The sequence below is a fragment of the Typopeltis vanoorti genome, chromosome 25 (genome assembly GCF_054136105.1).
Source record: "Typopeltis vanoorti isolate ZY-2024b chromosome 25, IOZ_Tvanoo_1.0, whole genome shotgun sequence".
NCBI lineage: Eukaryota > Metazoa > Arthropoda > Arachnida > Uropygi > Thelyphonidae > Typopeltis > Typopeltis vanoorti.
The window spans coordinates 73,444,713-73,457,615 of NC_143573.1; the positions used below are offsets into that span (position 1 = coordinate 73,444,713).

General features: G+C 34.4%; 1 protein-coding gene across 1 annotated transcript in view; it reads left to right on the forward strand.

The window, feature by feature from the left end:
• Window positions 1-12,903, forward strand: part of Hip14 (palmitoyltransferase Hip14) — a 242,982-nt gene that overhangs the window by 130,163 nt on the left and 99,916 nt on the right. Inside the window, exon 7 of the mRNA XM_090414298.1 lies at window positions 639-778. Coding sequence (XP_090270424.1) covers window positions 639-778 — 140 coding nt within the window. The remainder of the gene's footprint in view (window positions 1-638; window positions 779-12,903) is intronic.

The window sequence follows — 12,903 nt, forward strand, 5'->3', positions numbered from 1 at the left end:
GCACTTCTAAAATTGGAATCCATTCATTATCAGTACCGTTAGTATAAAAAATACCCTGCCACTGTAAATCCATGTATTATGCTTCGTCTGACTGTTCTGCAGCTGAACAAAGACAAGAACAAGAACACCAAAAACTATGAATTAAATTGAGGAGGAAAAAAGTAGACAAGCAGAATATGTGCTGAAAACCTTTTATTCAGGAAGATGGAAAAGTAATGTTTTCTAGACAAAATCAGACACTTACAGAAGATTCTTAATTTCAGTAGTTTCTTAATTTCAAAAAACAACAAAACTGCCACCTCTAACTGTACTACCTTGAGGATGTAGTTAGGGCATTATGACACTATAACTTGAATGTTTTGTGTTTTATTTCACTTTATATTGTGTGAGGTTTTTGATCGTACTCTAACCTTGATAATGTTGGCAAAATATTGGTAATAAAATATCTTCTTTTAAGTGTTATATCATGATCATAACTTTTAAGAGTAATATCCAATAACATGAACTTTTGAAATGATGATGTATGCCTATTTTCATTTTAGGAATTACTGTTTCTTAATCTCTATTTTTAACATATGAAAACTTAATTAGACAAATTTTATTTGCTTATTTGTTCCCCAACTCTTTCTTCCTTTCAGAAATTGAGGTATGGATGTATGGTTGGCTCTCCTTTTATAATCTTTTATGTAATTGGCGCTATTCTTGAGAGTCGGGAATCCTACCTCATTAAAGCAGGTCTTCTCTTAGCATTAGGAATTGGTGTTGCTGTAACTGGAAGGTGAGAATTACATTTTATTTGTGTGTGTGTGTGTGTGTGTGTGTGTGTGTGTGTGTGTGTGTGTGTACTTCTTTGTTTTGCTTTCTGTAAAGTACACATGTAAAATTGCCTTTCAGAAAAATAACATATTAGAAATTGTCCAGCATTGCTGTTACTGTTCATGGGAGTGAAATTGATATGGTGGTTCCATTTTAATAATTTATCTGTTTCAGTCATATTTCTTTAATTGTTTTTCTGAAAAACAGTTGGTATCATTCAAACCTAGAATTTTTTAGTAGCAGAGGGGTGCCAAGAGATATACGAAATACGAAAATCCTGTTGTAGAGATCAAACATGGAATGTTATCAAGTTGTATCATGCCTTCACTAAGCAAGGTGATAGTCTCCCACATGATAATGATGAAATTCATTTACTACCTCAAGGACTTTCAGAAACAACCATATTTTAATGGGATTTAAATCCACAGCCTGTTGTTTGGAGTGCCATCCATTCGGCTGACTGGCCCAATAAATAGTAATAATGAATCCAAAAATCTGGTAATTTGTATTGAACAAATGGACAAATTTTTATTTGTCATAACTGTAAAGTAGTAAATGTTATTTGTGGGATGCAACTTACTACAGTTTCTCTTGTATGAAATTTCTTTGTATACAAATACATGTTTAGTATAAGAAAATTGCCACTAAACATTATCGCTAATTGGTTGCTGAATCATTGTTTGAATAGGAAGATGCTAATGTGTATATAGACAGGTTGATTCTTTTCTTTAATTCTAACTGATTATTTTTATGACATTCCCACCCCTGAAAGATCATAAACCTATAGTTAATTAGTAATCTGAGTTAAAGATTTTGTTTCAGTTTTTACTAATTTAGTGTGTAAAAAATTATATGAAATTTTTTACATAATCTCAGAACTGTACTCCAGAAACCAAGCATGGAACGTCTTCAAATTAATCAGGCTTCCAGTAAGTTGGATGGCCGTCTCACACTGGGTGGTGAAATTCATCTCCCACCTAAAAGACTATCACAAATAATCCATATCTACAGCAGAATCTGAGCCTACAGAGTTTCTTTAGCGGTTTAGAGTGTTGGTCTCACACTATTCTTTAGAGCAAAGTTCTGGATTATCCTTATCCCATCTGCATTATAATGTTCTCTAGGCCAACAACATTTCGTGGGCAGTATTTATGTTAAAAAATATTAAAAATAAAAATCTAAGTTAGCTGGACTTCAAATGGAAATAAATTTCTCTTGAATTAGTCATTATCATTTATGGATAAGCAAAAAAGTTCTAAGTAACTAGTTTCTTCACTGTTTATTTTTTCTCACTAACTCAAAGTAAAATTGTATAGAACTAGAAACATCTCTTACCCAAATCATCTCTTCATAAAACTTGAAAAATTTTGTTATACCACATCAGAAATACATTGAATTACATGTCAGCTCTTTCCCTTGGTTTTCCCAAGAGGGATTCGTAGTTTGGAATTATCAGATGTTTGGATGGGGGAAGTTTAATAATTGGTAAAACTACAAATCACAAACATTTGAACAATCGTTTTTCAAACTTTTTTCCATTATCAGGTAGGGTTCATTATATTAAAATAATGGCAACAACTACTAACTACCATATTAGAGTAATAACTTCAATTTAATATAAACCAAAATGATTACTCAAAGTCATCATCTGGAGTGTATGCATACAACGAACCATATACAGAGTTATTATAAAGTCCTTGTCCAGTTTTAAACTTTCATAATGTCTGTTCTATATGTGATAAAATCTCTCTAAAGAACATTAGAAATGTTATTTAGTGAAGTTTAGTATGTACTAGAAGTGATTCATTCACTATATTATAATTAAAAAAAAAAATTTTTTTATTGTTAATCAACTGCAAAACGTGTTTGTAGAACTTCAGAATTGTATCTCAGTTTGTATATGTAATGATGGTGGACATGTTGAGAATTAACATTCCCAAAAATAAATCTCTGTAAAACTATATAATAAATTCTTCCACTTGCTGTTTTTTCAGATTGATTTCATCGTGTATAGAATGGAAGCTATGAAAATTTAAAACTGCACAAAGACTTTATAATCGCTCTGTATGTACAAGGCACATTAGAGTAATTACTCTAATTACATATGATATCACTCTTGACATTTCCAGAGCTTCTAGCACTGAGGCCTACTAAACAAATTGCCATTGTTTGGTCTGTCTTCAGTCCCTGTAATTGGGTAGCTGGTTTTCTCTTTGGTTTTCTCAATCACTGCATGTCACAGTTGATGACTTGATGACTTTCTTTGCTGTTTTGCTGCCAAAGCAAGAGTACATCAGGGCTCTATTCTTTAACCTACCTTCCTTCTATACATAAATGACCTGCTCTGATTTCAGCCCATCCACCTCTGAAACACATGGCATTCTTCTTTGAATATAAGAAATTGTACATCTTTCTCAGTTGGATGGCTTTGAAGATAGAATCAATGAAGAAAATTGTCTCATTAGCAACCTGTAATTTTATTTTGTATCTCTTATTTGCAAGTCATTCCAACTCATTCATTTAAATTTGGAGCGCATCCTCTTTTCATCATCATCATCAAATTCCTGACATGTACCCTCAAGGGGTGTACAGGATATGATAGTACTACATGAAAAATTTACATCATTACTAACTTCCTATCTACAATTTTCCTCCAAATCAGTCTGTTACTTGTCAAGACTCCAACATTATCAGATCTTATATTTCTATCGTCTAAGTCACTTTGTATCATACAAATTCACCTATATCTTGGTCTTCCTCTGGGTCGTTTTCCTGCCAACCTGGAAGAGAACACTTGTTTTGCTAATCTTTCCTCGCCCATTCTGTTTAAGTGACCATACCACCTGAGATTAGCTCTGCTAACGCATTCCTGAATGCTGACAATGTCAAGTTCTTTCCTAATATTCTCGTTTTTAATATGATATTGCCATTCGTGCCATCTGTTCATGCCCCTAATCTTTCTCAGGACTCGTATCTGCAGTCTCTATTCTTTGGTCAAGTGTTTTACTTCTGACCCAGCTCTCAGATCCATAAGTTAAAACTGGTTTGAACACTGTCTTGTATATAGCTAATTTAGTAATTTAGTGTTCCGACTAATTTCTCTCTTGTTCCATATGAATTTATTCGATTGACTTTCTACCATGCCAGCTTTGTTGATTCTGTTGTCTATTTCCATATTTAATTTACCATCTTCACTAAAAATCGTGCCTAAGTAGCTGAAATGTTTTACTTGTTCCACAGGTTCTCCGTTCACAACACAGTTGACATTTTCAACAATTCTACCTATTTTCATTCTCTTTGTCTTTTTATTGCTGACCTTCATACCATGCCTATTACAACAGTTATTCAATTTAGTAAGGGAATCTTGCAAACTTGTAGCAGTTTTATTTAGAAGTATAACATCGTTCGCATAAAGCAAAGAGCTGACATTAACATCTCCAATTTTGATATCATGTTTAATACCACTTTCCTTCATAATGTGATCCATTTAGATAATGAATAACAGAGGGGATAATGTACAACCTTGTCTCACACCAGATTTAACATTAAACCATCTTCCTGTACTTCCTTCAATTCTAACTGCTGATTTACAACTCAAATAAAGACTAAGAATTGCTTGATATAATGCCCCATTTACACCATATAACTGTAGCATATTGAATAGCTTCTCTCTTGGCACCTTGTCATATGCCTTTTCCAGATCGACAAAACTTAAATACAGATCTTTGTTATATTCCCATGCTTTCTCAACTATATGTTGTAAAGTGAAGATCTGATCCTGACAGCCTCGATTTGGCCTGAATCCAGCTTGTTCTTCACCAAGCTGTTTTTCCACAATTCTTCTCAACCGTTTCTCAAGTATACTTGCATAGATCTTGCCAGGAACACTGAGTAGGGAAATACCTCTGTAATTTTCACATTCAGTTTTATTTCCCTTTTTTATATTTGGGTACTATGAGAGCTCTACTCCAATCATCAGGAATTCGTTCCTCTGCCCAGGCCTTCTGAACTATGCAGTGTCGTAAAGTGAAGATCTGATCCTGACAGCCTCTATTTGGCCTGAATCCAGCTTGTTGGCACCTTGTCATATGCCTTTTGCAAATCGACAAAACTTAAATACAAATCTTTGTTATATTCCCATGCTTTCTCGACTATTTGTCGTAAAGTGAAGATCTGATCCTGACAGCCTCTATTTGGCCTGCATCCAGCTTGGTCTTCACCAAGCTTTTTTTCCACAATTCTTCTCGACCGTTTCTCAAGTATACTTGCATAGATCTTGCCAGGAACACTGAGTAGGGAAATACCTCTGTAATTTTCACATTCAGTTTTATTTCCCTTTTTTATATATGGGTACTATGAGAGCTCTACTCCAATCATCAGGAATTCGTTCCTCTGCCCAGGCCTTCTGAACTATGCAGTGCAGCCACTGTAGACTTTTATACCACCATATACTTGAGCATTTCTGGTGAAATATCATCTACTCCTGCTGCCTTTCCACATTTCAAGCCTTTGATGGCTTTTTCTACTTCAAGTATAGATATGTATTCCTGATTGTATGCCTGTTGAGTGTTTTTTTTATCACTGTGCTATCACTGCTTGTTTCATTTAGCAATTTTTCAAAGTAATTACTCCACACTTCAAGGATATCTTTTTCTCCCATTTTCATGTCACCTTTATCATCTCTAACTCCTTTTACAACACGCTTTCCTCCATTTCTAAGCTTCTTCAACAACCACCAGAATATCTTACCACTTTCTTGATATTTATTTTCTATGTTCTTGTTTAAGTCCTCCCATGACTTGTGTTTAGCTAGTTTTACATAATGTTTAGCTTTCTTACATTTGTCTCTGTATTCTCTAAGAGAACAAGCTGACTTATTTTCCAGGAACTTTTGATATGCTTTCTTCTTTTCCTTCACTGCCTCTTTAACTTCCTGTATCCACCATAGAGTTCTGATTTTTCCTCCACTTCTACCTTAGTAGAACCGTCTGTGGGACCATAGGCACAAATAAGTCTCATTGTCCAATTCCCCATTCTGATATTTGCCCACATCACTCTACTTGAGACTGCCTGCCATTCAAGAAGATTAGCCTCATATTTTGTGTTGAATACTAGGGTTACTCCTTGTTTTCCTTGATTGTCATTGCCTGAATATAACATTTTGTATTTATTGCTCAGAAAAATCTCACCAGTTTTTGTCTTTTTTGTTTCAGTCACCCCCTATTATGTCGATCTGGTACTTATCTAATTCCTCAGCTAGCTCCAGTTCTTTGCCATTCAGGCTTCTTATGTTGATAGTACCGATCTTTAAGTCTGGTGATGTTCAGTTGTGGTGTGCTTTCATATTTGTTTCAGTAGCTGACTTTTCGCTGTTTGCTCTGGTTCCCTGAAGAAAACAACGGGGTCTTGTTTAACCGGGCGACGCCCCAGCCGGCATGAAATTTTGTCATGTTGTACCATCATTTTGTATATTGGTTTAAGCCAATAAGAATACAATTTGGTAGGCTTAATCAAATTGCCAGCCCATCCTTGTTCGTTCAGTATCCAGGTAGATACCCAACAGGGTGCATCACGAGAAGGTGAGGATTGGACATTAGGTCAGAAGCTCTGGTCAGTTCTCCACATTCCTTTCAAGGCTATGTGGAGTTCTTCTCTCAGTTATACAGCTTTGACCCTTAAGCTCTTCTTTTCAGGCTTGTATAATGTGATGCATTATGATGAGAGTCATTATCCTGATCAATTTCAATCTCTGATGAGGTTTCATCATTGGAATAATTCATTTCAGTTTATATATATATATATATATATATATATATGATTGACAACACTAAAGAAATAAAATAAGTAAGATATATTTATTTAGCTGCTGATATTTCTGATTTTTTAACCAGAATCTTCAGTTTGTCACAATGCACAAGCACTGATGATCAGCTGTTAGTGGGAACAATTTAAAATAGTAATGGATATAAGAAAATAACTGAACTCCTAATTTGGAACCCTCTGGATAAAAAAGAAGTTGTATGTGTTACATTGGAGCTGACCTCAAAATGACTGTCAGCAGTCTCTATTATACAAGGATTAGTCACGAAGATACAAACTTACGCTTGGGTAATGGATCATATAAAGAACTTCAGCCCTTCCACCTCTGAAAAACAAGAATATAGTTTCATGTCAAGTATAATATACTTTCTAACCAAACGGGAGAAAAAAATTTCTATATCCAAAAAAACTTCCCTGATCCAGATGATTTTCATAATATGGTAATACACCATTTTTAGGTTTTTTCTTGTTTCATATAAATTTGTTCAATTCATTTCTCATCATACCAGTTTTACTTATTCTTTTAAGAATTTAAATATATAGATGAAATAATAATATAAATTACACTTAAAATAAACTCCAAACTTAAAATTAGGATCATCCAAATATATGCTTCCACCTCATCCCACACTGGTGAAGAGACAGAAGCATTTTATGACTCACTGCAGCACACTCTAGACAAAAAAAAAAGAAATAGCAATCAAAACTTGACTATAGTAATGGGCGATTTTAATGCCAAAGTAGGTCTTTCCATTCACCAAATAGACACAATAGAACCATACATATATGGTACAAGCAGCAACTCGGGAATGCTCTTAGAGAATTCTCTATCAGTAACAAGCTTTATATTATGAATACATTTTTTAAGAAAGCCCTCAAAAGAAAATGGACATGGAGAAGTCCAAATGGAGAAATAAAAAATGAAATAGATTATATACTGTGTAATAATAAAGAAATAGTTCAAGATACTTCAGTACCAAATCAAGTAAAAACAGGAAGTGACCACCAACTGGTGAGAGCCAAAATTAAAATAAATCCCAAATTAGAAAGAATAAAATGACTAAACAACAAAAAATCAAGAAGTTTTGACTTAAAACCTATTGAAAACAAGAAGAATGATTAAAAAAAAAAACTCACTCAAAAACTAGACTTAATAAATGTATTTGAAGAAGAAGACATAAATAAAATAAGCAAAAATGTAATGGAAGTAATAATCTCAGCAGCCAAGGAATTCAAAAGCAACAAACAGCAAAAAGACCATAAACTTTCAGAGGAAATCTTACAACTATTAAAAAAGAGAAGAAATATGAAACAAGACAAAAACTTAATTTCTAAAATAGAATATGCAGAACTATACAAAATAACAAGGAAAAAGATGAGAAATGAAATAAGATCTTATGACACTAAAAAAATAAAAGAAACAATTGAAAACAATAAAAATATGAAAATACTAAGAAAACATTTATCAGTTGTCAAAAAGTCAAATAACTGCAATAAAAGATAAGAATGGAACTACAATAAGGAACCAAGAACAAATCCTAATCAGGCTAGAAGAATTTTATAAAAAACTGTATACTAATCCTTCAATAGATAAATCAAATATAAATAACTGTTCTCCATCGCATATAGAATTCATCCCCCCCCATTGACTTCAGATGAAATAAAACAAGCATTAAAACAAATGGAAAATGTCCTGATGAAGACCTAATTCACATAGAATTAAATGGGGAGGAAACAATATAATTCACCATGTCACAAACTTACTAAATCTATGCCTAGAAGAGGGAGAGATACCAGAAAACTGGAAAAATTCTACTCTGATACTGTTATTTAAAAAAGAGGACAAAGAAGAAGTAAAGAACTATAGACCAATTAGTATTCTCTCTAATTTGTACAAAATTCTCACAAAAGTAATTCATGCAATAAAACAAATAAAAGAAAAAGCAGAAGAAAACCAATTGCCTCTCTCTGTTTAGCCTTCATTGATTATGAAAAAGCATTTGATTCCATTAAGGCTAATGCAATAATCAAAGCACTCCAGAATCAGAGAGTTCCTGGAGAATATATGGACCTCCTCCAGGCAATATACCACACTGCAACAGCAATAATCCAAATTCACATGAGTTGCAATAAAATATCCATTGAAAAAGATGTCCGACAAGGAGACTCTCTATCACCCAAAATCTTTACAACAGTCCTTCAAGAAATATTTAATAACATAAACTGGACAAACCTTGGTATAAAAATTAATAACAGAAACTTAACACACGTAAGATATGCAGATGATATAATTTTTGCAAACACTCCAGAAGACCTTAATATAATGATAGAAGACCTATATCATGAAAGCAGAAAAGTCGGTCTAAAAATAAACAGAGAAAAAACTAAAATCATGTTTAATCATTTTGTAACACCAAAAAACAATTATAGAAATAATAGAAAACAATTTCTTGGAAAGAGTCTCTTCATATACATACTTAGGTCATCTCATTGATCTAAACTGTGGACTCCAAAAGGAAATAAATAGGAGAGTTCAACTTGCCTGGAGTGCATTCATAAAATTCAATTTTCAAAACAGTGATGTTTCACTCTATTTAAAAATGAAGACATTTAACCAGTGTATACTTCTAGTCATCTCATTTGGTTGTGAAACTTGGTCGCTAACAAAAGCACTGTCATAAACTAACAACAACAACTCAAAAAAATGGAGAAGTTGATGCTAGGCATCACATTAAAAGATAAGAAGTGAAACATCTGGATAAGAATCCAGACTCGCATCACTGACATCATTCTTCACCAGATGCGACTGAAATGGAAATGGGCCGAACGTCTATCGAGAAGAGAAGATGAGCGATGGACACCATACTAACAAATTGGATTCCAAAAGAAGGTGGAGTGATGAATTGTCAAATTTTGTTGGAGAAAATTGGTCAACCATTGCCAAGAACGAAGAAAGGTGGAAAGAACTAGAGGAGGCCTTCATCCAGCATTGGACAGAAAATGGCTGAAAAGAAGAAGTCTTTTAGCAGGTTTTCTCTTGTTTCTTATAAATGTGTTCAATTCAATTCTCATCATACAGTTTTACTTATTCTGTAATCTACTTCCATATTTAATTTGCCATCTACACTAAATTTTTTTCTAAATAGCAAAAATATGTAACTTGTTCCAGTTATTTTGTTTTATTATTATTATTATTTGTGTGGGTACTCCATGGAGTCAAAAGACTCATCACGGGGGACCCACACTATCCATTAACATAATACCTACCATACATCTCCTTAAACATGTTCACTTATTTGGGTGCTCACAACCACCTCTGGCAATCCATTCCACTCACTACTCTCCAAGTATAGAACCTAGTCCACACACCCTTACTCTTAGACAACTTCCAAGTGTGACCCATGTATTGAAAACTTTCTTTTGTGCCAATCTTATCATCTCTCCTCTGCCTGTCAGCTAAACTCTACAACCCACAGACCTGTCATGAGCTTGGTCATTTGTTTTTGAATCCTCTCCACCAACCCCTGATCTCCTAGAAATGCAGGTGATCAAATCTGTGCACAGTAGTTTGCATGTGACTGAATCATAGCCTTATAAAGAGGGATAATAACTTCCTTATCTTTAGTTGTCAGTGTTCTTCGAGCCTCCATAGCTTAGTCAGTATAGGCAAAGTCCTTTGGTCAGAATGACCTGGGTTCAATTCAAGGAACCTTTATCTGGACTAAAGTGAGTTAGCTGGTCTCATACAGAGGTAGAGGTTTTTTCACCCGGCAACTCTGGTTTTTCATCCCTCAGAACAGGCAAACCAGCCCTGTGAACACACACACACACACACACACACACACACACGGATCTACAGTCATAAAATACGTATGTAATCCCTCATTAGGAGGACCATTCTAAGGGATTGGGGAGCAAAGGGGGAACCCCATGTGAAATAAATAAACAAATAAATATGTTTTTCAACATCAAAGTAATTCTCTAAGCTATTTTGCCAACTCTTGCAATATCTCTTCTAAATTTCAAATCTCTGTTCACCATCACCCCCTGATCCCTAGTCGCATTGTATTTAAAACTATGAATTCATAATCTCACAAGAGTATTTTTCAACATTCGCCATTTATTAATTAAATTTTGGGTGAGTTTAACTCCCATGTTTATATTTTTTGTTGTACTCATAGGTATGGGATTGTGCTACTTGTATGCTATACTGATGTGAAGTCTGTGAAGCCACTATATACAGGGTGTTCGGGATAAATTTGACAGTTTCGTAAGGAAAAAGAAAATCTTCTTTGTATCTATTAAATTTAATGAATTGACAAAAAAACATTACAGGCAGAGTTAATTACAATACTATCAACAAGATTTACTCAAAATAACCACCATTAGCATCGATCACAGCTTCAATTCTGCTTCGGAACCTCGAACAAGCTGATGCTACAGTCTCCCTGGGAAGGGCCGCAAAAACTGTTTTAATTTTATCCATTAACTGGGCTTTTGTATTACTGGAAGTGCGATTGGTGTCTTTTTCAACTGCGCCCCATACAAAATAATCCATGGGGTTAAGGTCTGGGGAGTTTGGAGGCCAAACATTTGGACTGGTGAAGTCGTAGAAATTTTCAGACAACCATTTTTGACTTTTCCCAGAGGTGTGGCAAGGGGCCGAATCCTGCTGCCATACATACGGCCTACCATTGGCTACCCTTGTTATCCAGGGCTTGACTACAGTTAGCAACTCCACGAACAAAGCCCGAATTCCAATGCCAGGGTTCTTCAACACCTGTTCCTGCAGATTTGCGAGGAATTCTGCTGTACGAACGCAATCAGATCGTCTGCTAGGGATCTTTCTTCTTGCTACATCCTCGTAGTCACCATTGCAAGTCTCTAGTTCATGCCTGATTGTTTTTACTGTATTCAGGGAGCATTGGGCAGCAGTCGTAATATCCTTATTTTGATGGCGGGCACGAATCATCATGATACAAGTTATTCTCTTCCATGATTCAGGTGGGTTCCAGCTATCCATCCTTTCTGACATCTTGTATATGAATGAAGAAGGGTCCAAACTTTTAAATGAAGAGAAGTGTGTGTTAATACATGTAACTTACGGAAAAATATAATTAATTATAAATATGTCAAATTTATCCCGAACACCCTGTACAAGTAGCACAAACCTATGTGTACAATAAAAAATATAAACATGTATATCTTTTGGGTGTATAATACTATGCATAATAGGAAAGGTCACTCCCCAGACTAGTTTCAACCCTTACTGAGGTCCATCAGTGGAAGCCAGACCCTGAAGATATACCAAGGTTGGATTAATGCAGAAATCATGCATTTCTCATATACAAGTAATAAAAGGGTGTATCTCTTTATTATTAAAATACTCTGGATTAGAGATAGATGTAGAAAGCTTTTTTCACTTGGTTACAAATTAAATTAAACTTGCCAAGAAATTATATTATTGTTTTATCCTTTATCCAAGTGTAAGCAAACAAAGTTTGTGCAGGAAGTATCTTCACAAGCTCATCCCACATGACTTACTTTCCTCTTAAACATTCAGAATAATAACTCTTCCTAATAATAAAGGTAATGCACCTTTTTTTTTTTTTTTTCCTACTTGTATATGAGAAATATATGACTTCTGCATTAATTCAAGCCTAGTATCTTTTCATGTCTGGCTGCCACTGATGGACCTTAGTAAAGGTCAAAACTAGTCTGGGAAGTAAACCCTCCTCTTATGCATAGCATTATACACTCCTGCTGTTTTGCATTATGAGATTAAAGCAGTTTGATATGATGCCATCAGCCTCTATATACAAATATCCTAGTCATGAAGCTACTTCACATGCAAACTTTGGATAAAGTTTACACCTCGATAAAGGATTAAACAAGAATATAATTTTTTGGCAAGTTTAATTTAATTTGTAACCAAAAAACAAGAAAAAAAAAACTGGCTTACTTTGTCTTATACACTTTAGAACACTTTATAACATAAGAAAAGAGTCTCTTCCCACCTCACATACACACACTTTAACTTTCTCTCAAAATTCAGACTAATAAATTAAGGAACAAATCATTGTCCTCAACATGTAAAACCATTATCAATTCTAGTCAGAAAAAAAAAAAAAATTTTTTTTTTTTCTCATTTGGACACTTCAAATCCAAAATGTCTTCTTGATCTTAGTTCCATCTTTCATTAATCAACAGTGTGGTCTCCTTTCTCTCACTCATTCCAGATTAGGTGAATCTCTTACCCCTCTTCTA